This window comes from Typopeltis vanoorti, chromosome 2, assembly GCF_054136105.1.
Source record: "Typopeltis vanoorti isolate ZY-2024b chromosome 2, IOZ_Tvanoo_1.0, whole genome shotgun sequence".
Classification (NCBI taxonomy): Eukaryota; Metazoa; Arthropoda; class Arachnida; order Uropygi; family Thelyphonidae; genus Typopeltis; species Typopeltis vanoorti.
The window spans coordinates 91,488,734-91,515,590 of NC_143550.1; the positions used below are offsets into that span (position 1 = coordinate 91,488,734).

The following is a 26,857-nucleotide window of genomic DNA, read 5'->3' on the forward strand; positions in this document are numbered from 1 at the left end:
AAAATATCAAGATTCATACATCCACCAAAACTGCTACATCACCCCATGAAAAATGAAAAAAAACAGGGGCTATGAGATTCATTGTAGGTCAGACAGGAAGGTTGGAAAAGATCTGATGTCGAAAAAAGAAGGCAGCACAAATCAGGTTTGGCATTCCACACAACCACTACTAGCCATCAAGTACTCTGGCAACAAATAAAAATGCTATATATTGATAAATAACCATTTCACAAGAAAATTTAAAGAAGCTGCACGAATGCTTAGGATTCCTATACAGTGCAATAAAAATCAAGACTTGATTTTACATCAAGTGTAGTCTGTTTTCATCAAAAATTTAACTGCTATGGACTTAGGATATAGCATGAGTGAACCACAGAATGTGACAACAACTAGCAATGTTCCAACATGCATACAGTAACGAATATATCATTTGTATTCTAGTTTATCAATTTTTAACAGTTGTGAAGTTATAAAAAACATCTAATATTTGTAATTAATCGTAAATAAGCTTTTGTTGTGTAAAACTTTTATGTACCATTACCCCGATGATGTAAGTCTTACAATGCACGAAACTTGTTGGGTTTTTTAATTATTTATTTTTAATAAACTCTTTATATTATAATGTGGTATCAATACCGAAAACTACCCACAGAACTGCTTAACAGAAACCTATGTCTACAACCATAAATACTTTTACAACTTGAATAGCACACACAAACCACAGGTATAACGTGCACATAGCAGCGCTCGATGTTCAAAATGTCTCCCTTTTGCCTTCGTGCATGCCTAAAGTCTATGAGACTGCATATCGATGGCGGCATGCACAACATCCAATGGAAACCCTGCACGGCTCACTCCAAACTACTTTCAAGGCTGGTGATGCTGAGGTGTTGTTTCTTGCAGGCTACTCTTTCCAGCTCCAAATACAATTTGAAGTCTAACAGATTCCGATTGGGATTTCCAGATGGCCAATCAGATGGTGATATGTAGTCAGGCACATTTACCTCCAACCCTTGTTGTGTGGTTCTCGTCTTGTGTACTGGGGCTGAATCCTGTTGGTAGGTCCACTGTCTACCACGAAACAAGGTGTTATTCAGGGACCATACCAGAGATTCCAGCACGGTGTCTTGATACTTTGGCAGGGAAATGCAATTTAGATAACCCTGATACATAACCCCTTTCCCATTTGTGTGTTACGAATTGAAGCAAAAAGTTATGACACACATCATGTATTTACTCAGCTCTCTGTGTAACATGCTGCTAATCCAGCATCAGTTATTGCCATTCTTATAATTTCTTTAGATGTTCAATGGCTGAACATCATCATCAAATTCCTGCCATGTACCCTCAAGGGGTGTACAGGATATGATAGTACTACATGAAAAAAATTACATCATTACTAACTTCCTATCTACAATTTTCCTCCAAATCAGTCTGTTACTTGTCAAGACTCCAACATTACCAGATCTTATATTTCCATCGTCTAAGGCACTTTGTACCATATTAATCCACCTACATCTTCCTCTGGGTCGTCTTGCTGCCCTGGCAGAGAACACTTGCTTTGCTAATCTTTTCTCGCCCATTCTCTTTAAATGACCATACTACCTGAGATTAGCTCTGCTAATGCATTCCTGGATGCTGACAATGTCAAGTTCTTTCCTAATATCTTCGTTTTTAATATGATATTGCCATTGATGCCATCTGTTCACGCCTCTAATCTTTCTCAGGACTCTCATATCTGTGGTCTCTAGTCTTTGGTCAAGTGTTTTACTTCTGACCCAGCTCTCAGATCCATAAGTTAAAACTGGTTTGAACACTGTCTTGTATACAGCTAATTTAGTGTTCCGACTAATTTCTCTCTTATTCCATATGAATTTATTCAATTGACTTCCCATCATACCACCTTTGCTGATTCTGTTGTCTATTTCTATATTTAATTTACCATCTTCAGTAAAAATGGTGCCTAAGTAGCTGAAATGTTTTACTTCTTCCACAGGTTCTCCATTCACAACACATTTGACATTTTCAATGATTCTGCCTATTTTCATTGTCTTTGTCATTTTAATGCTGACCTTCATACCATATCTGTTACAACAGCTATTCAATTTAGTCATAGAATCTTGCAGACTTGTAGGGGATTTATTTAGAAGTATAACATCATCCGCATAAAGCAAAGAGCTGAGATTAACATCTCCGATTTTGATATCATGTTTAATACCACTTTCCTTCATAATGTGATCCATATATATAATGAACAACAGAGGGGATAATGTACATCCTTGTCTCACACCAGATTTAACATTAAACCATCTTCCTGTACTTCCTTCAATTCTAACTGCTGACTTACAACTCAAATAAAGACTAAGTATTGCTTGATATAATGCCCCATTGACACCATATAACTGCAGTGTATTGAATAGCTTCTCTCTTGGCACCTTGTCATATGCCTTTTCCAAATCGACAAAACTTAAATACAGATCTTTGTTATATTCCCATGCTTTCTCGACTATTTGTCCTAAAGTGAAGATCTGATCCTGACAGCCTCTATTTGGCCTGTATCCAGCTTGTTCTTCACCAAGCTTTTCTTCCACAATTCTTCTCAACCGTTTCTCAAGTATACTTGCATAGATCTTGCCAGGAACACTCAGTAGGGAAATACCTCTGTAATTCTCACATGCAGTTTTATTTCCCTTTTTATCTATTGGCACTATTAAAACTCTACTCCAATCATCGGGAATTCGTCCGTCTGTCCAGGCTTTCTGAACTATGCAGTGCAGCCACTGTAAGACTCTTATACCACCATACTTCAGCATTTCTGGTCGAATATCATCTACTCCTGCTGCCTTTCCACATTTCAAGCCTTTGATGGCTTTTTCTACTTCAAGTATGGATATGTATTCCTGACTGCATGCCTGGTCAGTGTTTTTTACCACTCTGCTGTCATCACTGCTTATTTCATTTAGCAGATTTTCAAAGTAATTACTCCATACTTCAAGGATATCTTTTTCTCCCATTTTTCATGTCACCTTTATCATCTCTAACTCCTTTTACAGCACTCTTTCCTCCATTTCTAAGCTTCTTCAACAACCTCCAGAATATTTTGCCACCTTCTTGATATTTATTTTCTATATTCTTGCCAAAGTCCTCCCATGACTTTTGTTTAGCTAGTTTTACACAGTGTTTAGCATTCTTGCATTTGTCTCTATATTCTGAAAAATAATATATTCTTCTTTTCCTTGATTGCCTCTTTAACTTCCTGTGTCCATCAGAGAGGTCTGATTTTTTTATCCTTGCAGACAACCTCACCACATGCCTCTCTGGCAGAATCAATCAATGTTTTCTTCAGAGTTTGCCACTGAATCTCCAAGATTTGATTCCTGTTCTCAAGCTCTTTCATATTTTCTACAATAATTTTTGTGTATTTTAGTCTACAGTTCACATCTGAGAGCTGCTCAACTTTTATTCGCTTTGAAACTTTCTTACATGTTATTCTTTTGAATCATCATCATCATACGTATCAAGGATTTAGGCCTAGTATGGCCTGTCCCGGCCTTAGAAGTCATCATTGAATCGTTTAAGAGGACGTCCTGGTTTCCTTTTTCCTAATGGCTTGTACTTTAAGGCTTGTTTTGGTAATCTTTCTATTTTCATTCTTTGAACGTGTTCAATCCATTTATTTTTATATTTTTTAATTTTTTCAATTACTGGTTCTTGGTTTAATTCTTTCATAATATCTTCGTTTCTTTTGTGATCAAATAGGGTATACTTTGCAGTTTTTCTCATAAACTTCATTTCTGCTGTTGTTAATCTTTGTTTGTCTTTGTTTTATTGTCCAGATTTCGCTTCCATACATTAAGACCGGTAGGGCTAATGTATTGTATACTTTTAGCCTGGTTTGTTTTTGAACTAGGTTTGTTTAAATATAGAGTTAATTATTCCTGTTATTTTTAAATATTTTGCAATTTTTCTGTTTATATCCTTTTCATTTTCATAAGTGATCATACATCCTAGGTAGTTAAATGAATTCACCTGTTCTAAGATCTTGTCCTTTAAAGGCCATAGTTTTTGATTTTTCCGTTGATATTATCATACCATAATCTTTGGATATCTCATTTAGATTTAAAAGAGCTTTCTGTAAGTTATCTTCAGAATTTGTAATTATTATTTGGTCGTCTGCAAAGAGGAGAGTGTTTAAGTTAACTGTAGGTGAAAGTTTAATTTCTTGATGTAAATTTTTACTCTATTTTATTATTATTTCATTTAAGTAGATATTAAAAAGAGTTGCTGAGAGGGGACATCCCTGTCGGACCCCTTGGTTTATCTCTCTTGTATATGATAGCTCATGATTTAATCTTATTTGTATTTGATTATTTTCATATATACTTGTGACAGCTTTTAGGATATTATTTGGTATTTGTCTTTCTTTTAATATGCTAAATAATATGTTTCTTTTAACTTTGTCAAATGCTTTTTCAAAGTCAATAAATGCAATATGTGTTTCTAAATTATATTCTCTTCTTTTCTCTATTATTAATTTTAGGCAGAAGGCTGGGTCTATACATGATCGTCCTTTTCTAAATCCATTTTGTACCTCTAGAATAAAGTTTTCGGAATATTTCATTAGTTTGTTATTTAAGATTCTGCTGTATATTTTGTAACATGAATTTAGCATACTGATACATCTATAGTTTTTAGGGTCATCTCTATTACCTTTCTTAAAGATAGGAATCACAATTGCTTTTTTCCATTCTATTGGAAGGATACCAGTTGAGTAAATTTTATTTAAAAATAATAAGAGTCTTCCTTTGAATCTTGTTCCTGCGTATTTATATAGTTCTGAACCTAATCTTATCTTTTCCAGGTGATTTTCTGTTTCTTGTTTCTTTCAGGCTGATTTCTAATTCTTCTTCAGTTATTTCCTTTTCATTTTCGTTAATTGTTTGCCAGTTGTCTTTTTTAAAATATTTGTCTGTCCACAGTTCTGTGTAGTAATTTAGAAATTCTTCTAATTTCAATTCAGTGTTTAATTTTATGTTTTCTTTGGTATCTGCATTTGGGTGTTTCAAAATCTTATATACATTGGGTCTTATTTTATATAAATCATGTTCTAAATTAGAAACAAATTTATTCCATGATTCTCTATGTCTTTTTCTGACTTCTCTTTTAGCTATGGCTCTTATTCTTTTATATTCTATTTCATCTTCTAATCTTTTACTGCTTAACCATTTGTGATAGGCTTCTTTTATCTTTTTGATTATTTCTTTGATTGTATCAACCCAGATCATCAGTTTTTTCCTTTTATTGAATTTTTTGGTCTTTCCTAAGCTTTCATTTGCTGCTTCATTTAGTATCGTTTTTATATTAAGCCATTCTATTTCTATTTCTTCATTTTGTTTTATTTTATCTAGATATTGGTTAATTCTTTGTTCATATAGCCATTGTACATTTGTGTCATTCAATAGTCTAGTTTTATAAACAAATGTTCAATTTTTCTTTCTGTTCTTGTTACTTGTAGCCATTTAGGTGGTAATCTTAATTTTATTTTAACAAGGAAGTGGTCACTGCTTATTTCATATCCTCTGTGAACTCTAACATCTAGCGAAAATTTTGATGTCTTTTCATTTAATATGAAGTAATCTAATATTGATTTCCATCCTCTTGCTGCCCAAGTATATTTATGTATGTCTTTATGTTTATAGAAGGAATTCATTATTTTTAGGTTATTATAAACTACAAAGTCAATCAATTTTTTACCATTTCTGTTTAGAGTGTGTTCTCCATGTATTCCTATATTATTATTAATTTTCGTGTTTCCAATTCTTGCATTTAAGTCTCCTGCTAAAATTATGTAATCATTTTTATTTATTTTACTATATATGTTTTGTAGCTGATTATAAAAATCAATATTATCCTGTTCTCTTCCTTCTTCTGGGGGATATAAACCAATTATTGTTAAATAGCCTCTATCTTTTTTTATTCTAGCTTCTATTATTCTTTCATTCCATAATTTATAATGTTTTAACTGTTTTGAAAGGGAGTTATGAATCCAAATCATGACTCCTGCTTGTGCTCTTTGGTCTCTGTCGACTCCACTGTATATCACATTAAAATTTTCAGTTCTCATAGTTCCTTTTAATTTCTTTTTTGTTTCAGTGATTACTGCTATTTTAAAATTTCTTTCATTTAATAACTGGTCTAATTCTATTTCTTTATATGCTATTCCTTTTACATTCCAGTTTGCTATGTGTATTATATTTTGTCGTTTTCATTTTCGTTTTCCCTTTTCCATTCCAGGGTCGTTTCCCACAGATTCAATCTGATTATCTTTTTCTGTCAGCTTACAAGTATGGTTATGTTCTCCATGTCAGGGGACTAGCCTGACGATGGAATAGTTCAATGGCAGGGCTGCTACCTTAAGGCTTCTGAACTCGCCTTCTTCCGAATTTAAACCCATAGGAGGAATAGTATATATTGAAGGGGAAAGGGTAAATTATAGAAGAAATATAGTAAGGTTTATAGAGCGGACATAGTTGTAAGCCCAGAAATGAAAAGACCCCATGGCCCTCGAGTACTCTAATAGCACAAGGGTCATAAAATAAGAAGAGTTGGCTGATAAGGCCTTATAGGAAAGATTAAAGTAAGTGGGTCTTCATCAAAGTAGAAGAAGGAGAGGATAGATCCAGCTAGGGGTCCATGGGAGTGCCGCTTCCCTTACAATCAAGATGATTGCCCCTTATGGCCCTGTTGGTCCACGAGTCCTTATTCAGTATATTTGGACCACCCCACCATATATATATATATATATATATATATATATACACACACACGCATGCGCATGTACACATACACACATGGTGGGCTCCCCTATCCGCCACCCAAGGGACGCGCTCTCTAGGGGTTACAGCGTCCCCTGAGAGCTTTTGAATATGAAATTCAATTTTATCCTGCTCAAGACTAAATAGTGATCACTTCCAATTTCAAATCCTCTGTATACTCTGGTGTCCTGCACCGGAGAGAAAACATCACTATCAACAATAACATAGTCAATGAGACTTTTCTTATTCCTAGCCTCTTCTCTCCATGTGAATTTGTGCACATTTTTATGTTGGAACATGGTGTTAGTAATAACCAGTGTATGTCCTGAGCAGAAATCCAACAGATATTTGCTATTATTATTAGCTTTGCTGTTTTCTCCAAATTTTCCCAAAATATTTCTGTATGTCTCACAATCATTTCCTACTCTGCTATTTAGATCCCCAACAAGGACCAACTTTTCCTTTTTCATTGTGTCAGTTGCTTTTTCTAAAGCCTCAAAAAATTCCTCCACTTCTACCTTAGTAGAATCTTCTGTGGTACCATAGGCACAAATAAGTCTCATTGTCCAGTTCCCCATTCTCATATTTGCCCACATTACTCTACTTGAGACTGACTGCCATTCAAGAAGATTAACCTCATATTTTGTGTTGAATACTATGGCTACTCCTTCTTTTCCTTGATTGTCATTGCCTGAATATAACATATTGTATTTATTGCTCAGAAAGATCTCACCAGTTTTGGTCTTTTTTGTTTCAGTCACCCCTATTATGTCGATCTGGTACTTATCTAATTCCTCAGCTAGCTCCATTTCTTTGCCATTCAGGCTTCTTACGTTGATAGTACCGATCTTTAACTCTGGTGATGTTGGGTTGGGGTTTGTTTCCAGATTTGTTCCAGTAGCTGACTTTTTGCTGTTCGTCCTGGTTCGCTGGTGAAAACAACAGGGGCCTTGTTTAACTGGGCGACGCCCCAACTGGCATGAAATTTTGTCATGTTGTACCATCATTTTTTATTTTGGTTTAACCAATAAGAATACAATTTGGTTGGCTAAATCTCAAATTGCCAGCCCATCCTCGTTTAGTCAGTATCCAACTATGAGAAGGTGAGGATTGGACCTTAGGTCAGAAGCCCTGGTCGGTTCTCTGCATTCCTTTAAAGGCTATGTGGAGGTCTCCTCTCAGTTATAAAGCTTTGACCCTTAAGCACCCCCCCTGGCTGAACACTGGAAATAATTCCAGTGTGCATTTATTTCTGAAAAACCAAAGCAAGCAAGAAAGGAGACTGTAAATAATATTTATTTTGAAAAGATCACTCAATGAAAAAGAAAACACTACATATTTTCCTTCTCATTATTATTTGTTATTTTCTTGTCATAGAAAAAAAAAAAGAGAAATCGCTGCACATTTGAACAACAGATTTACTACTATTTTAGATACATGGCATTTTTAGGTAGCTATTTGTTTCTATTATTTTACACTAAAAATATACATGCTTCCAAGTCATTTTCATTTTCAATTGTCTTGTGAGTAGTTTTGAAAATAATTTATAATCCAAAATATGTGTAAGTTGAATAGGTGGAACCCTATTCAACTAACAATTTCTTTCCTAAATTAAACCCCCAACTAGCCAGGACGTCTATAGATGTCCAGTTAAATCTGGATACGATTCTGTAACGCCTATTGAACTATTGAATAACATGGATTAGAAGTACAATTCGGTCTCACTATTTATCCACTTCAGCCGGTAGAGGTGTTAAAGATACCAAGAGCTTATATTCTTGGTTTAATCCTTCATCCAAGCAAGTGACAATGTATGCATATGTAGTGCCTTCATGACTGGTCTACTTGTATAACCAATACATGGTACTAATGTACTATAGGTTATACAAGTAGACCAACCTCTTGTGTATGGGCTCAACATAAAAAAAAAAAAATATATATATATATATATATATATATATAGATAGATAGATATAGAGAGAGAGAGAGAGAGAGAGAGGCAGGCTAATGACTTCACATTACATGCCTTAGTACTCCAGAAATAAAGCACACACACACCTTTTAGATGTGCATAATACTATACTTATGGGAAGGGACATTACCAGATCAGTTTTTACCTTTATTGAGGTCTCATCAATGGGAGCCAAACCCAGAAGAGATACCAAAGTTGAAGTAATGCAGAAAAAACATATATTTGTCATTCATAACTGTATACAAGTAGACCAGTCTTTATTAGTTTAATCCTTCATCCAGGTTTATACTTGGATGAAGGATTAAACTAAGAATATAATTTCTTGGCATCTTTAATTTATAGTGTAACCATTCAAGTAGCAAAGTCATGAAGATACTTCACATACAAACACTATTTGCTTACATTTGGATGAAGGGTTAAACTAAGAATATACTTTCTTGGCATCTTTAATGTAGTATAACCCAGTGAAAAAATTTTCAACTTATTCTTTCAAATTATTTTTATTAAGACTACTTAATACATAAATTATCTAATAAAAAGAAAAATGTGCAGCTGTGTGTGTGCTGCAGATTTAAGTTCTTTCATGTCTGAAGAGCATCTCTACAGGAATTTGTTATATTTATTGGTTGTTGTCATTCTTAAAGTTGTGTGTGTGTGTGTGTGTGTGTGTGTGTGTGTGTGTGTGTGGGTGTGGTGGTGGGGGAGAGGCTTCCAATATCAGAAATGAAGATATATTTCCTGTTGTTGGGGTGTTATGGAAGAAACGAGTGCAAAGTGTTGTCTGTAGTGAATGGATATCAACATTTTTGCCCCCCCCCCCTTTTAAGAGAATGACTTAGCTTGGAGTAGGAAAGCAGTTTGTTTGGTTCCATATGAATCGACAGATTTCCTTGAAGAATTTCACAGGGAAGTGGGTTTAGAATCTTCAATATATGCCAAAGGATATGGTCAGCTATTTGATAATTATTGCTCTTCCTCTTATGGAGGCAGAATTTTGTGATATCACTCACTTTTGCAGTACCTGTTTGGAATGTTTAAGAGCATATCCCACTTCATGTGCACATAAGATGTGTTTCCTAAGTGAATTCCCCAGTTTGTGTTTACATCTTCAAATCAATGGGCCTATAGTGGTGTCGGTTTGGCTTCTCCACTTGCTACAACACAGTCCTGCAGTTTTATGTGTATTTAGTTTGGCTCTTGAGGCCACTTGATATTCTTAGTATGCTGTGTCTATGTAAGAGAAAGACCATAACTGTTATATCATCAGCATATGGGAGTCAGGGTTGTAACTTGGTGAGAAAGATCAGGATGAGTTTGTTAAGTTGGCTCACTTCTGCTGAAGATAAACATTAGCATATAAGATATGAATGGATTAAATGAAGCCTGGGCTAAAACTGAAGGATTTCAAGCAGCTGAATATGTAGGAATATTCAATGTGGTCAAAAGTTTTTTTGTTTTTTTTTGTAGTGTTAATAAAAATAAAATAAAATAGCTCCATGGTTTTACTGTTGTTACTAACTATAATTATCAAGGTGTAGATTTTTGTGGATAGATAGATCGTCCTTGGACAAAATAGCTTTGGTACCTATCTATTATATTGTTTAGAGCAGGCTTGGGTCTGCTGGCAAATGGCTTTTGATATTATTTTATAGTAAGCATTTATAATAGAGATAGGCTGTCAGTTTCCTAGTTTAGTAAGGTCATCTTTCTTTGGGATAAGATGACAGATATTGTCATACTGGGTATGACAATATCTGTCATACTGGATATGACAGATATTGGTATATGATATATATATATATAGAAGACAGTGAAGTTGCTTTAACCCACATTGTGTGGAGAATATGTCTAAGCAGCTCCCAGAAGGATTGGTAAAATACAGCAGAATGCCTGTCTCTCTCTCTCTGTCACTATGTTTATCTTTTGGTAAGAAGTGCAGGCTTATTGTCAAGTTATGTAACATGATGGGAAGCTCTGTTTTATGCTGCATTGAAGATGAGAGTTCACATAGATAGGATTTTACCTGTATTATTAATTACTTAAGGAATTGACAGCATATACTAGAAATATAAATGAAAACAAACTTTAATATATACTTTCCAATATTTCGGCAATGTCAAGTTGCCATCTTCATTGGAAATACTGGAAAGTATATATTAAAGTTTGTTTTAATTTATATTTCTAGTATACGCTGTCAATTCCTTAAGTAATTAATAATCATGTTTAACCAGTGTATAAGCCTTTCTACAAGAATTTTACCTGTAGTAATCGATGGATGTTGCATTAGCTTTGTGTATGGTTTTGTAGTACTGTAAGGTATATATAGGAAGATTTCATCATGATCCTCTATAATGCTTCACTTGTTATGACAGAAATGCTGATGAACTCTTGTTGACATTTTTTTTCTTTTAACAAAAACGAAATACTTGGTGAGTGCATCTGTCAAGTTTAAGTGCCTATACCTACATCATGCTATTATTAGAGTTCCACTTGCAAAATGCTCCAAAAATGAAAGTATGTTGGCTTTGCTTCTAGGGATTGGTATTCCTCACAGGTCAGATGGTGTGAGCTGCAGTGGCATGAGATTGAATGCCTGTTCAGATTACTCTGATGACCTACTTTTGAGTAAATATTTTACCTTTAGACTTAACCAGTGACTGGTTTTGAATTGGCATTTCTTTGGTGAGAGTAGCAATATAATTTCTAGAACTATTTGGAGCTATGTGAGATACTCTATGTCCTGTACCAAGCTATTGTAAAGATCAAGTACGTTTCATATTTGCATCCAGCATATCTGGGGATAGTGATACAATGTAGGTGTTTGAAGATATCAGTCAACTTGTAATTACAGATTACATTCTGGAGGAGTTAAACTAAGATTAGATGATATTCCTGGTATTGTCCTGTTCCTGTCCATTTTGGAGTTCAGAGTGCAGCAATCTTCTGCCAGAATGAGGTAGTTCTTACAAACATGAAGCAGACAGATAGATAGATAAACACTGCAGCAAGACTTTACTAGCCTATATTTAAGAAAGTGAATGCAGTGTATGCTATTGATTAATAGAAGTTACTCTTTGCTCATTTCATCTCAGGCAGCAGAGATGTGGAGAGATATGATAAGTAGAAGATAGTGATAAAAAGTCTTGTAGACAATGTTTGCAAAAAACAAGCAGAAAAAGAATAAGAAATATGGCTGTTAAGAATGTAACCAGACTATGCTAGAAAATTAGTGTTTGACGTGGTTTGGACATATAAAAACATTAATTTAGAAAGAATACTGAAAAGAATATAAAAAATGAAGACTAAGGGTAAAAGACCAACATGAAGATGATGGAATAGCCAGCTATCGCTTTTTTTCAGGTGGGAGAGGAAATAATTGCAGTTTTCTTGGTCTAATGTAGAAAGTGCTTACACTCTATAACATAAAAGTATTTGCTCTTTTGACCACTCTGAACTATAGGTAGATTTGGTGGGTTTTTAAGATATGTGATGCAGAAAGAGCCTAAAGATTATCAAAATTATGAATAAAATATTTTTTATATAAGCTGTGCTTAGTGGCATAAACATTACCAGGACAGTGGTATTCTAAAGAAGACAATTACAGAAGTACAAAATAAAAGCAAGTTTTCAGGTTTTCTTTATAGTTCAATAAAATTATTTCAGTAAGATTATTTTATCTTAATTATTTCATTAATGAAACTAAACTTAAGTCTAAATAAGTATACCAAGATTTAGGGTGATATGAAGTGAAGTTTAAAATGGAAGGCATGAATTCTAATGTACACAATAGTACACACAAATTACTGTAGTTTACACATGTAAGCTACAGTAATTTTGTACAAACAATATTTTTTCTTTACAGATTATTAATGATTGTGTTAACTTTCTAATTACACCTCCAATTATATGAACTAAATTTTAAATTCATTTAGAATTAAAAGCTTTACATTTGCAAATATTAAAATCTGAAATATGGCAAATGCAGTAATCAACAAATTTTAGTTTTCAAAGAAATTATAATAAATAATAAATTTGGGTGGAGATTATTTTCAAACAGAAAAAAAAAAAATTTTCATAATATAATGAAAACAAGAAAAAAAAAACCTCTTTGTTCTCTTAATTCGTATATAACTGCAAAGTTTTATTTATTGCAGAGTATCTAAAATGAAATACAACAATTTTGTCTAGAAATTCTCTATTTTCAGAACTGTTGTGGTTCTAGATTTGAAGCACTGTATTTCTGATATGATTATGTTTGGTCATTTACAACCCAATTTTTTTTTCTATTGTTGTTGTTATGTTCCAACGAGTCGTTTTTGACTCCCTGTGATTCTATGAACATATGTTTTCCATTCAGATCTGTCCCTGGCCATATCTTTCAGAATTTCCAGGCGCATTCAAGCTGCTTCTTTAACTCCATCCACCCATCTAATTCTTGGTCTTCCTCTTCTCCTGCTTCCATCAACTTTAGCAAGCATCATCATCTTCTCCAAACTGTCATTTGCTTGCATAACATGTCCAAAGAATGACAATTTTTGTTTGATGATCATAGCATTGAGGGAGCAATCTGATTTTATTCTGTCTATCACTGATTTATTGGTTTGCTTTGCAGTCCATGGTATTTTTCTTAGTAAGATCTCCAAACGCATAATTCAAATGCATTTATCTTCCTTCTTTCTCAGGGTTCAACTTTCACATTCATACAGTACGACAGAGAATACCATTGCTTTACAAATTCTGATTTTTGTTGCGAGGCTAATATCTTTAACTTTATCTTTACCTTGCTTAAATTTGTCATTACTTTCCTTCAGAGTAATACTCTTCTTCTTCTAACTTCTTCAGTACAATACCCATCTTTATCAATTCAGGATCCTAGGATCACAAATTGTTAACTATTTCTATTTTCTCCCCGTCTACTTCAAAATCATTAAGTTCACATGTTGCCATAACTTTTGTCTTTTTGAGGTTAAGTTTAAGACCATATTTAGCATTTTCTTCTGTAACTTTCATAATAAGTTCCTCCAAATCTTCTTTGCATTTTGCTAGCAAGGTGGTATCATCTGCATACCTCAAATTATTAATATTTCATCCACCAATTTTAATTCCAACTGAAGACTCCTCAGCCCTGCCATTCTTCAAATGCATTTGCTGTACAAGTTTAAACAGGTACAGAGATAAAAAGCATCCTTGTCACACCGCTTTACCTATTGTGAAATACTCAGCTTCTCCAAGATCTGTTCGGACAGTAGCTGCTTGTTCATAATAAAGATTTCTCAGAAGGATAATGAAATGCTCTGATACTCCCATTGTTCTTAACACATTCCACAGTTTCACATGATCTACAGAGTCAAAAGCCTTACTATAGTTAAGGAAACAAAGGTAGACATTCTTTTATATTCCTGTGTTCTTTCTATTATTCATCTCACATTAGCAACCTGATCTTTTGTTCCTCTGCCTTTTTGAAATACTGCCTGTTCATATGGCATTTCTCTCTTCATGAATGGTTCCAGTCTTTTCTGAATGATCTTAAGTAAAACTTTACTTGCATGAGAAATCAATGCTACAGTTCTGCAATTTTTACACTCTCTTGCATTGCCTTTCTTCAATAAAGGTATACAAACTGATTTTTTCTATTCCCTAGACCATGTAGTTGTGATCCAAATTCATTGATATAGAGCTGTTAAAATTTTAACTGCCTCTTCTCCTGGGGCTTTGAGCAGCTCAATAGGTATTCCATCCCCTCCTCGTACTTTCTTACTGGATAGTTGTTGCAGTGCCCACCTCACTTCACTCTGGAGAGTGAAGTTTTGTAGTGCTTTCTGTAAAGGGCTTCTGTATACTTTTTCCATCTTTCTTTGATGCCTGCAGCTTTTGTAAGATATCCTTTGTGATTACTTTTCAATATTGTCACCTTAGCATTGAACTTCCCTGTCAGTTCCCTGATCTTTTTGAAAATATCTCTTGTTTTTCCTTTCTTGTTTTGGTCTTCTATTTGATGGCATTCCTGGTTAAAGTATTTTCCCTTGTCTCTTTGTGGCTTGTCATTGAAACTGTGCATTCAAATGCCATACTTCCTGCAAATTTCCTGTGGCCTTCATTTTCCTCCTTTCCTGTTTTGATTATATCTTTAATCTCTTCCCATAGTTCATCTGGTTCTCTTTCACACAAATTGAGCATATTGAATCTGTTCTGTATACTAATATTGTATTCGGCCGGTATGTTTCCAAGATCACATCTCATTGACTTTTGTGTTGTTTTCAAAATTCGTAATTTCACATGTATCACAGCCACTAATAATTCATGGTCTGTTCCACAGTCTACATCTGAAAAGGTCTTGACAGACTGAATTGCATTTCTCCATCTTCTTTCTCCAAGTATATAGTCAATTTGATTTCTGTATTGTCCACCAGGTGATATCCATGTGTACAATCTCCATTTGTGTTGTTTAAAGCAGGCGTTAGCAACTAACAAAGAATTCTCTGCACAATACACAAGTAGTCTCTTCCCTGCAGTGTTATGAATATCTAAACTAAAATGACCTGTTATTCCTTGTTCCTCAGTTTCTCCCACTTTTGCATTCCAATCTCTGATAAGCAGCCATAAATCTCGCTTCAGTGTTACATTTATCACTGCTTGTAACTTGCCATAAAATTCTTCTGTCTTCTTCTGGTACCTCTGGAAGGTGCATAAAGCTGTAAAATGGTCATATTCATTGGATGTCTGATTCTGAGACCACTCACTGGATTATGGCCTAATACATACCTGGCCATCTTTTTCCTGAGTAAGAAAGACACTCCATTTTTATGACTTGTCTCACGTCATGAGTAATACACCATATACATTACTCACGTCCTGAGTAATACACCCTGACTGAAAATGGCCCATTCCTGTTAATCTAAGTTCACTTATCCCCAATATATCCAACTTCTTGCACTCCATTTCTTTCATTATTTCAGCTCACCTTGGTTCATACTTCTAACATTCCAAGTTCCAATGTTGTGGGTTCTTGTGAAATAAGGAGCCTCCTTTTTCTAACCAGCAACATCCACGACCAAGCTTCTTTCTGGATTTGACCCGCACACATCATAACAACTGGTTCTACTTGTGGAAGCTCTCTGTTCTTCCCCAGTTACATATTGGATGCCTTCAGGCCCAGGGGTCTTACCATCCATTTTTTTTTTATATATAGAATAGTAATTCATCACTTGGTTAGCAAGACCTATGTTAAAATTTCTTCATGGATGTCAGACTTGTAGAGGCTTTTTTAAAATCAAGCCTGTGTTATTTATTTGTTAAAAAAAAAAAAAAAAGAGCATGTTAACAATATGCATAATTAAAACAGACAAACCAGAAATGAAGCGTGCAGATAGGAAGAGAGACATCATGAAGTGAGTTTGTGACTATGTTAGGGCTAACAATTAACAAAGGTAATAAAATTAAACTCAATTCAGAGCCAAAAACTTACTACAATACTGAGTTTGGTTACACAGATTTAACAGTTAGTGGAAAAAAAAAAGCACATAAAAGCAAATTAGAGTGGTGAAACTATACACCAACCTTTAATTCTGCGTCCTTCCTTTCCTAAATCCTTTCCCAAACCATCTTTCTCTTCACCAGCCCTAGCTGCAATTTCTGCTGTATTTACAGTAACAGTTGACTTGATTTCTTGTTGGGCAATTTTCATTTTATCAAAAAACACTTTGAAGAACTTCTCAGAAAAATTTCCAGTTGTAAGCTTTTGTAGCATAGATTTCTTTAAAAAAATAATAATAAAAATAGAAAAAAAAATAAAAATAAATGAAACAAATCGATCTATCTATATCCACACACACACACACACACACACACACACACACACACACACACACACACACACACACACACACACACACCAAGCATACTATACTGGTTTCCATAAATTAAGAAAATCATGATAATTCGGGGGAGGGGGGGCATATGAAAGTCATACACACATTATATAAAAATGTGAATTAAAAATGTGAAGCTGAGTCTGGTGATCATATAAATGAGTAGCACTATCAGTGATATACAAATCAGCAACGGCATAAAAGGTGGCATTTTGAAGAGTTTTTCATTTTGTGTTTGGAATTGGAATAAGACATTTTGTGATAGTAAAATTCTTAGATATGGCTGCAAGACATCATTTAACTGGTGAATACAGGTGTCTAGCTTATCATAAGGCTAGAGGCTTGCCAAAATCAGGCAAAGGTAGCCAGATGGTTGCAAGTGAGTTGTTCACAGACTGTGGAACCAATTACAACAACCACAAACAGCACTCCAGAGATAGTGAAGGAGGACCACAGGCTACAACTGCAGTGGGTGACTGATATCTCTGATTATTTGCTCACTGAAACAGGAGCGCTACCTCAAATTGAATCAGCTATAATCTGACCTTGCATTGGCTACAGGAACATTGGTATCTGCTTCCACTGTGTGCAGAAGACTTCATGAAGATGACCTGGTGTCTGCGTGCTCCTATTCCCACACCACAGAAAGAACATTTCAAATGGGCCAGGCTCCATGTTAATTGGATCCAAGACCAATGGGGTTAGTAGTGTTTATAGATGAGTCCTGATTTGCTCTACAAAGCAATACCATGCATGCTTTGATCTGGAAATAATCAAGGGGCACATTATCATCCCTCTAATATCCATAAAAGAGACACTTATGGTGGAAATAGCATGATGGTTTGGTAAGGTGGATGGGTGGATACATTAATGTACATGTGTTCCTAGTAGGACCATGAATGCTGCAACTCATAGTTCCTGGCAACCAAGTTCAGCCATATACAAGAGCAACAGGGGAGGCATTTATCGTGCATGATAATGCTCATCCTCACTGATCAAAACTTGTGGACCAACATCTTCAAGAAGAGAACAAAACTAGCTAGCCAAGTCTTCTGAACTTAATCCTTGCTGAGCATGTCTAGGATGTTCTAGGTAGAGGCTGCTGCAACCCCTCCCTGCCTCTTTAGGAGAATGGCTTTTATAACCAAATGAGTTCATGAATATCATTATAAACAGTACAAAACATTGTTGTGAGTACTGTATTGCGTGAGAGGGTGGCCACATTCCTTATTGAGGCATTTTGACCTTTTTTTACCATTGTCTTCATGCAACCATTTATTACTGAATTAAAAAGTTTATTTAGAATTTTTGTGGGTGTTTTTTTTTCGCATCTCAAATCATATCGCTCTGCTGAATTGTATAAAAATTCATCATACACTTTGAGTTATTGTGACTTTCTATTCATTCCTTAATTTATAGAAACCAGTGTATTACAAATATTCTGTTTACATGTATATAGAAATATATATATAAATTATCATGTAATTAGTTATTTGAAAATGTTATTCTACATGCATTAAAAACTAGAAAATAGCCATCCTAAGAGAAGTCCTTTATCTGAGCAATAAAAATTTTACTGTTCATCTAATCTTTCCACAATCAATGCAGTTATTCTGCTTCAATTAATAGTAATAACTATGATCTCTCCTCCTTCTGGATAAAAGATGCATATTTAACGGAACTGTAAATTACTTGAAATAGGAAGAGTGTAAATTATCTGTTGTTTCAACAAGATTTTACAATAATATGGGAGATTATATTAGGTAAAGAGATGCATATAAATAATTTTTAGATTTTACAAAGGTATCTGGAAACAGTAATTGATAAATTACTACTTGAATTAAGGAGAGTGGATAAAGGATTGGTAACTTAGATAAAAGAATGGTTAAGAGTCAGGAATTAATGTATGTGAGTACAATGGGATAGTCTGTATTATTTAACTTATGTATATTAATACTGTTGACTCTCACTATACTATTGTAACACATTCCCTCACTATAATAAACTTTTGGAGGACACCTTTAACTCCTAGAAAATGCATCCCCAGGTGGCAGATTGGGGAATGCCTCCCAGAAATGGGTGGTAGGAGGGAAATGAAACACCCCTGTGGACCAATAGGATATCTAAAACTAACCTCTCAAAAGAAGATAATGAAGAAAATAGAATATTATACAAAAATTTGAAAAAATAGACAAAAAATGCAGATTAGCAAAAATCACATATTTAAAAGAAAAAGCAGGAATATGTGAAAAAGCATACAAAAAACATGATTCATAATTTCAAGACCATTTATGAAATAGTTAAGGAGATAACTAGAACATACTCACCTAGCCCAGTTTCAATATTGCAAAAAGATGGAACCACAACAAGTAGCTGTGAAACAATAAAAGAAATATGGACTAATCATTTTCAAGAAACATTTGCTGGTGAAGAAAACATAGATCAAGATGCCTTCAACCCAGAAGAAACTTCTGACACAAAAGACATACTAAATGAAGAAATACATAGAGCAATAAAACAAATGAAAAATAATAAAACACCAGGCATAGACAACATTCAAAAAGACCTTCTAGAAAAAGGGAGAGAAAGCATAATAAATTACCTAAGGGAAATGTTCAACAAAATACTGAAGAAAGGAAATTTGCCAACAGAATGGAGAACAGGCCAGATCACACACATCCAGAATCCTAATGAATATAAAATATTCATTAGGATTTTTCAAAACAGAGTTAAACATTCCTATGAAGAACAGATGGAAGAAGAGCAAATGGGATTTAGAAATAGCAGAAGCACAATATATGCAATTTTCACATTCAACAGGATGTTTTCTCATAAGGATGTTTTCTTTTATCTCTCATAAGATTAGTAGATCTTATGAGAGATAAAAATAAAAAAAATCTACTTCTGTTTTATTGATTTCAAACAAGCTTTTGACTCAATAAACAGAAGTAAACTCATTAAAATTCTAGAAAACAGAGGATTTGACAAATACATATTAAATTGTATCAAGAATTACTATTCAGAAACACAAGCAATAGTGAATTACAAAAATACAGAAACAGATCAAATAGCAATTAAAAAAGGAGTCATACAAGGCTGCCCATTGTCACCATATTTATTCAACATGTACCTAAAAGAAGTAGTAGACGAAGGACTACAGATTTGTGAAGGCATAACTATAAATGGAAGAAATATAACACATGTAAAGTATGCTGATGACATAGTTATCACTACAGACAGCCAAGAAAAATTAGAAAACATCCTGACTAAGCTGCATCAAACAAGTAACAAATATAATATGAAAATCAATTTTAGTAAAACAAAACTAATGGTAATAGGAAGAAAAAGGGAAGCAATCCAAATGAAAATAGGAAACAATAATATAGAAAAAGTAAAGCAGTTCAACTACCTAGCATTAATGATCACTGAAGATCTAGACTATTTTAAAACCATCAAACACAGAATCAATAATGGATGGATAACAATGGGCAGACTACAAAAAATATGGAACAATAAAAGATTCAGCAAAGAACTCAAATTAAAGATACATAAAACAATGATAATTCCCACAGCACTCTATGGCTCAGAATGCTGGATGTTAAGGAAAAAGAACGGATAAACTCAATGCTTTTGAAATGAAATGCCTAAGATAAACAAAAGCAAACTCATTAAAATTCTAGAAAACAGAGGATTCGACAAATACATATTAAATTGTATCAAGAATTACTATTCAGAAACACAAGCAATATTCAACAAATGAAATAAAATGTTTCCTGTAATTTTATATAAATTACAGGAAACATTTTATATAAATTACAGGAAACTTGATATAAATTTAGTTGATGCTTGATTTCACTACATTTCATTAGACTAATCTAGATATAGAGTGGCGCAGTCTAAAAATATAAATTTCTCTATATTTAAATTAGTAATCAACCAGCTACTTATTACATGTTTAAGAACAGAGTTAAAACAAGATGGTGGATCAAAAACAAGGAAGTACGATCCAACAACAATTCATCCTCAGAAAGATTTCAACAAATGAAATAAAATGGTCTTCGCTTTTTCAGGACCAACCATGCTGGAACACGAGAGCATTGAGTATAGCACAGAGAGACGAGGGGAATACTGAGAGGCAGCAAAGGAATGCAAAGGATTGCTGTGTCTAGAACTTTAGTGCTGTAATTGGACTATTTAAGGACTGGGAAAGTAATAAGCAATTGAACATGCAGAATTACTATGTTCCATTAGTTTCATCAACAGAGAGCTGAATTGGTCGAATAGTGTTAAAGAAGGAATGAGCATTTTCCTTTATCCAAGTACATCTATACATGTGAAGTGAGACCATTAATAGTTCAGTTATCATTGAGAAGATTTATTCTAATAGTGTTGCCATAGTGTGCTAAGTAATATAGTTATAAAGTGTGTCCATAGTGAAATTGATGAGCAAAGGATTTATCCAGTAAGAACTGTCCAATTTTATGTTACTTCAGTGCAGAGATATATGTATAATTCCTCCTGTTATTCCCCACATTAACTGTAACATTTTTTGCTGAAATCAGCTGGAGTATGAAGTATGAAAGTGTATACTCATGAAGCAGTTGTTGCCACCATTAATGTATTGAGACTTTACTGACAGTGTGATAATGGTAAAATTTGTTACTAAGAGATTTTGTGATATTGAACTCTATTAAAAGTTATTTTGATATTGTGAAAGCTATAAGTCTGATAGCAGTATGCCCATAGACTGATTCTGTAAGATGTTGTGACCATTTAAGCTAAGACATTTATATTATCTTGTTCTCAGAATTGAGTTTATATGTATAATATATAACCCAGAATTAAATGTTTTGTTTTGATGATTTTAAAATTGTATTTGCCTGAATCTCCTTTACTGCACCGTTCATGAAATTATCGGACCTAGCGGGAGCTTCAAACATAAGAGATAAACTCGGTCTATGTAAGAAATAATATTGATATAAATTTAGTTGATGCTTGATTTCACTACATTTCATTAGACTAATCTAGATATAGAGTGGCGCAGTCTAAAAATATAAGTTTCTCTATATTTAAATTAGTAATCAACCACCTACTTATTACATGTTTAAGAACAGAGTTAAAACAAGATGGTGGATCAAAACAAGGAAGTACGATCCAACAACAGTTCATCCTCAGAAAGATTTCAACAAATGAAATAAAATGTTTCCTGTAATTAGAGATAATAAAGGTGACATGAAAATAGGAGAAAAAGATATTCTTGAAGTATGGAGTAATTACTTCGAAAAATTGCTAAATGAAACAAGCAGTGAACACAGCACAGTGGCAAAAAACACTGACCAGGCATGCAGCCAGGAATACATATCCATACTTGAAGCCATCAAAAGCCTGAAATGTGGAAAGGTAGCAGGAGTAGATGATATTCAACCAGAAATGCTCAAGTATGGAGGTATAAAAGTCTTACAGTGGCTGCACTGCATAGTTCAGAAGGTCTGGACAGAAGGACGAATTCCAGATGATTGGAGTAGAGCTCTCATAGTACCCATATATAAAAAGGGAAATAAAACTTAATGTGAGAATTACAGAGGTATTTCTCTACTGAGTGATCCTGGTAAGATATATGCAAGTATACTTGAGAAACAGTTGAGAAGAATTGTGGAAGAGAAGCTTGGTGAAGAACAAGTTGGAGTCAGACCAAATAGAAACTTTCAGGATCAGATTTTCACTTTAGGACAAATAGTTGAGAAATCATGGGAATATAACAAAGATGCATATTTAAGTTTTGTAGATCTGGAAAAGGCATATGACAAGGTGCCAAGAGAGAAGCTATTTGAAATGCTACAGTTATATGCTGTCAATGGGACATTATATCAAGCAATACTTAGTCTTTATTTGAGTTGTAAGTCATCAGTTAGAATTGAAGGAAGTACAGGATTGAGGCTGATTCCATGAATATATTCATATATTGATATCCATGAATATTCATGGAATCAGCCTCAGCCCTTAGGAACATGCCAAACCTCAACAAATTTGGATGCATGAGACTGCCCCAAATTTGGGAAACATTTATCATAAGAACTTCAGCCCAAAAGCCAAGAACTACCAATATAGCCCGCCAGGGGGCACCGTCAGAACTTTAGGAAAATGGTAGCTTCCTAGCTTCAGTTCTCATTTGCTGTTATGTAGTACTTGTGTGCACTTGTCTTTGTATTAAGTTCCCACGAAGATGGCAACATGACGTTTGCCAAAATATCGGAAAGTATATATTAAAGTTTATTTAATTTATATTTCTAGTGTATGCTGTCAATTCCTTAATTATTAGTTATTATCATGCATAAAAATACTATCTATCTATTTATATATATATTATATATATATATATTGGATTAAATGGATTAAAACCAGGTTTAAAATAGCTTGGTATCTTTAATATATATATATATATATATATATATATATATATAAAATCAGTAAGAACTGAAAAAAAAAAAACATCCTTAGCCCACTCACAGTATGAATTTACTGTTGGTTTACTAACAAATAAATCTTTTATGAGCAGGAGCCACGCAGCAAAAAACTTAATGAGCTATTATAGGAAATGGGTGTGGGAGGAGGGAACTCTAGTTTAGAGTACTGAAGATAACATGAATTCTAGAAATATTGTGACATGCATAGATTTGTTTTGTTTTCTGCTAATAAAGCTAGGTAACTCCAGAAACTAAAGCATTTATTCTGTGAAGTGATTTTGATTTCTATGATTAAAAATAAACAATAAATATAAAATAATTTAGAACAAACATTGAACTTTTTAAAACTTGGACATATCAATTATTCCAACATACAAGCTAATTAACGATTAAAACAATTTCCTGTTCTCATCTGTAGGTTTTTTATTTTTTTTTGATGAGAAAAAAAATCTTGAATTATTTACTTGAATATGACTCGCCCTCGTGTATATCTTGCATCCTTGATTTTACTTTAAGAAAAAAGAAATTAAAAAGCATATGCATCACACACAAAAAAAAGTTTAAAACTTTAAGAAATAGATAGTGAATGTTGTTATGGCAGTTTCAGATATTTTGGAATTTGGTTGAAGAGAATCAGCATTTCAACTTAACAATCATTAGTTTGCGTTTTTCGCTGTTGCATGATCTTTTGTTAATGCCCCGCCATCATATGTATAGAAATAGAAGGAACCAATAGAGGAAATGTGCGAATGAGAGCACTGACTTCTACTCGATCTTGGATCGCACGGGTGGGGGGACTAAAATTAAGAGGCCATCATTAGAACTGTTGTGCAATTGAATTTTGAGAGCTTAGGATATGATTTCACCAGAAACAATTAATTTAATTGCAGAAGCATTGTTGCTAAAAAATTGAAATATATTGTGGGATGAAGGTTACTGGCTAATCGTGTAAATAATGTTGATAATCAAAATTTAAATGCATTCATTTTAAAAATAATGTGAGCAATTATAAATTATAACGAATACTGATAAATTAATTATAAATGCCAATTTTGTTTTTTCCTGAAAAACTTTAGTTTCCGAAAATCCCCGCATATATCTCGCACCACAATTTTTTAATTTTGGGGAAAAAAGTGCGAGTTATATTTGAGTAAATATGATATTAAAAAAATTGGTGTTTCTTTGTATGTTAAAAGGATGAAAGATATAACCTACTGTGTATAAAATTAGAGCTATCTGGAACACTGTAGAACATTTCTTGCTTTTAAGTAGTCTGGCTCTGAGATGCAGATACAAACACCAGTTTATCTGGTTTAGTGTTCTTTTGAGTGTGAAGGGTTATTACACCTCTTAATGTAGATGGCTTGCATTTCTTATCCATGTTATTTTAACTGTGTTCCCTTAACATTCATATTTAAATGGACATGAACACTTCATGACCAACTGATAGGTCATCTACCCTTACTCTCAGTAAAACACAAATCACTAGACAAGATCAGATCACTCTGCTTGGACTAAACATTTACTTCTAGACTCTACTGGCATAAACACATCACATCAATAGCCTATTCAGCATCCAAGAAAGTTGACATTCTCTTTCATTCAAGAGGTTGTTTTACACCCAACCAGCTCTTAACTATATACAAATCCTAAATCTGCCCATGCTTAGAACAGTGCTTCTCAAACTATGGGCCACGGTCCCCTTGGGGGCCATAGGTTTTGTTGAGGGGGGGGGGTGAAATAACGAAAGTAAATTAAAAATGTTTTAAGACTAAGATTTTATCTTAAAAGAAATGTATTTAATTTTTATTTATTATTTCTTTTTTGTTATTTTTTATATTTTAATGGAAAAAAATCACACATTTGGGTAGCAGTATTGAAACATATCCTTCATTATAAATTGTTAAACTTCTTTTATGTTTTTAATTCTTTCTTTATTACTAATTGTTTTACGTTTCATGTGCTTGTACTGCAAATGTACAATAACAATATATCTATCTATATAAAAATATGAGATAATGTGGCATGTCAAATGTGTATGTAAGATGCTAAAAATGTTATATTTGCATTTGATTTTTGCAATATTCGCTGTGTATGTTTTGTATTGAATATAAATACAATAAATATTATAATAATATATGTCTACATTACAATTTTTTTTCGAGGGGGCCATGAAATATTTTAATTTTTCCAAAGGGGGCCCTGGCATCCAGAAGTTTGGGAAGCACTGGCTTAGAATACTGATCACATGTTTGGGGTGGTGAATCTAAAATTTCTCTTACCATCTTTGATGCTATCCAGAGATGAATGCTTGAATGGCATTTTTCACAAACAGTGATCATAATTTATAATCTGGTATGCGCTAAGAAATTAGAAGAGTGAAAAGAAAATATTATAATATAAATATAGTTTTCCTAATGAATACAACAGAAAAGTGCGAATAGCATATAATTCACAACATAGAAAAATACAAAATATTTACCTGTATTACTGGGTTTCCTCCCCCAAGCAAAGCAATTCCCAATTCTACACTTTCAAGAAAGATGGAATGACTAGGATTTTTCATAATAAGCTCTACCACCAAATTCGATGCTCCTTCTTGGTCTAGGTGACACTGTACTTCTGCTAATGTCATTTCAGCTCGACTGAGCATTACTCCACCAGGTCCATGGGTAACATGAGTTCCAGAAGCAGTCAGAGATCCAGCTACATGGGAATAGTGCCTAGAATTGTTGGCGGCATTTTCACGCTTTAAATGTGATTTTCCAAAATATCTCAACAATAATGTCTGCCGCAGCGCTTCTCCCTAATGTTGAAGGGACAGGAAGAGAAATTATCCATGCATTCATAAAATATCAGAAATTTACATTATTATTAATTTAAATTAAAATCAAACCACTGATAAAATATTTTAATCAGAACATCAACGATAATTAGTTTTAACTGCTCTGATGTCAATATGGATAAAATACATCATTCCTCATACACTTTGTATCCATCATATATTTCAATGGTATTAGATTTTTAATATGCACTTCGCATCCATGGTAACTTTGTATACACATCATGGCTAGTTGGGTGGTTAATAAAAAACAGGAAAGAATTGCAGACCCTAATAAAATAAAAAAAATAAAATAAAAGCATTTATAACAACATTCTGACACTATTCATTATTAAACTTGGCCATCTCCCCCTAACAATATACTCTCTCAAAATCATTAGTATCAGTTCTCTACAAAAATGAAATTTATTGAATAGTGCATACTAATACAGCTAAATACCCATTACAGAACCAATCTCTTTTATATATATAATATAGATGAAGGAGGGATGGTCTATGGAAACATCCCACCAAATATCCTGCCCATATCCACCTCACAATATACTCCCTTAAAACTATTAGTAAGAGTTCACTGCAAAAAATGAAATTTATTGTTCAGCAACACAATAATACAGCTAAATACACATTACAGGAGCAACAACCTTCCAATATAGTCGATATCAACTGAAGAGGGCCTTCAAACTGTAAGGAATGTGAAGTATCAAAGCTTCTGACCAAATGTCCTATATTAATTTTCTTGTGGTGTTCACCATGATGAGGTATCCACTTGGACAAAACAGGATAACTGCAATTAAGAAATCAGCCAACCAACTGTATTCTGTATTGGCTTAAACTAGAAACAAAAATGATGGTACAACATAATGAAATGTCATAACAGCAGATTGCTGCTTGTTAAC

At 33.7% G+C, this 26,857-nt stretch overlaps 1 protein-coding gene across 1 annotated transcript in view; it reads right to left on the bottom strand.

Annotated features, from left to right (window-relative positions):
* The window catches only part of Itpr (Inositol 1,4,5,-trisphosphate receptor), a 1,112,489-nt gene that overhangs the window by 311,204 nt on the left and 774,428 nt on the right, over positions 1-26,857 (bottom strand). Inside the window, exons 40-41 of the mRNA XM_090401920.1 lie at positions 25,602-25,925; positions 16,345-16,540 (exon numbers count right to left, since the gene is read on the bottom strand). Coding sequence (XP_090258046.1) covers positions 16,345-16,540; positions 25,602-25,925 — 520 coding nt within the window. The remainder of the gene's footprint in view (positions 1-16,344; positions 16,541-25,601; positions 25,926-26,857) is intronic.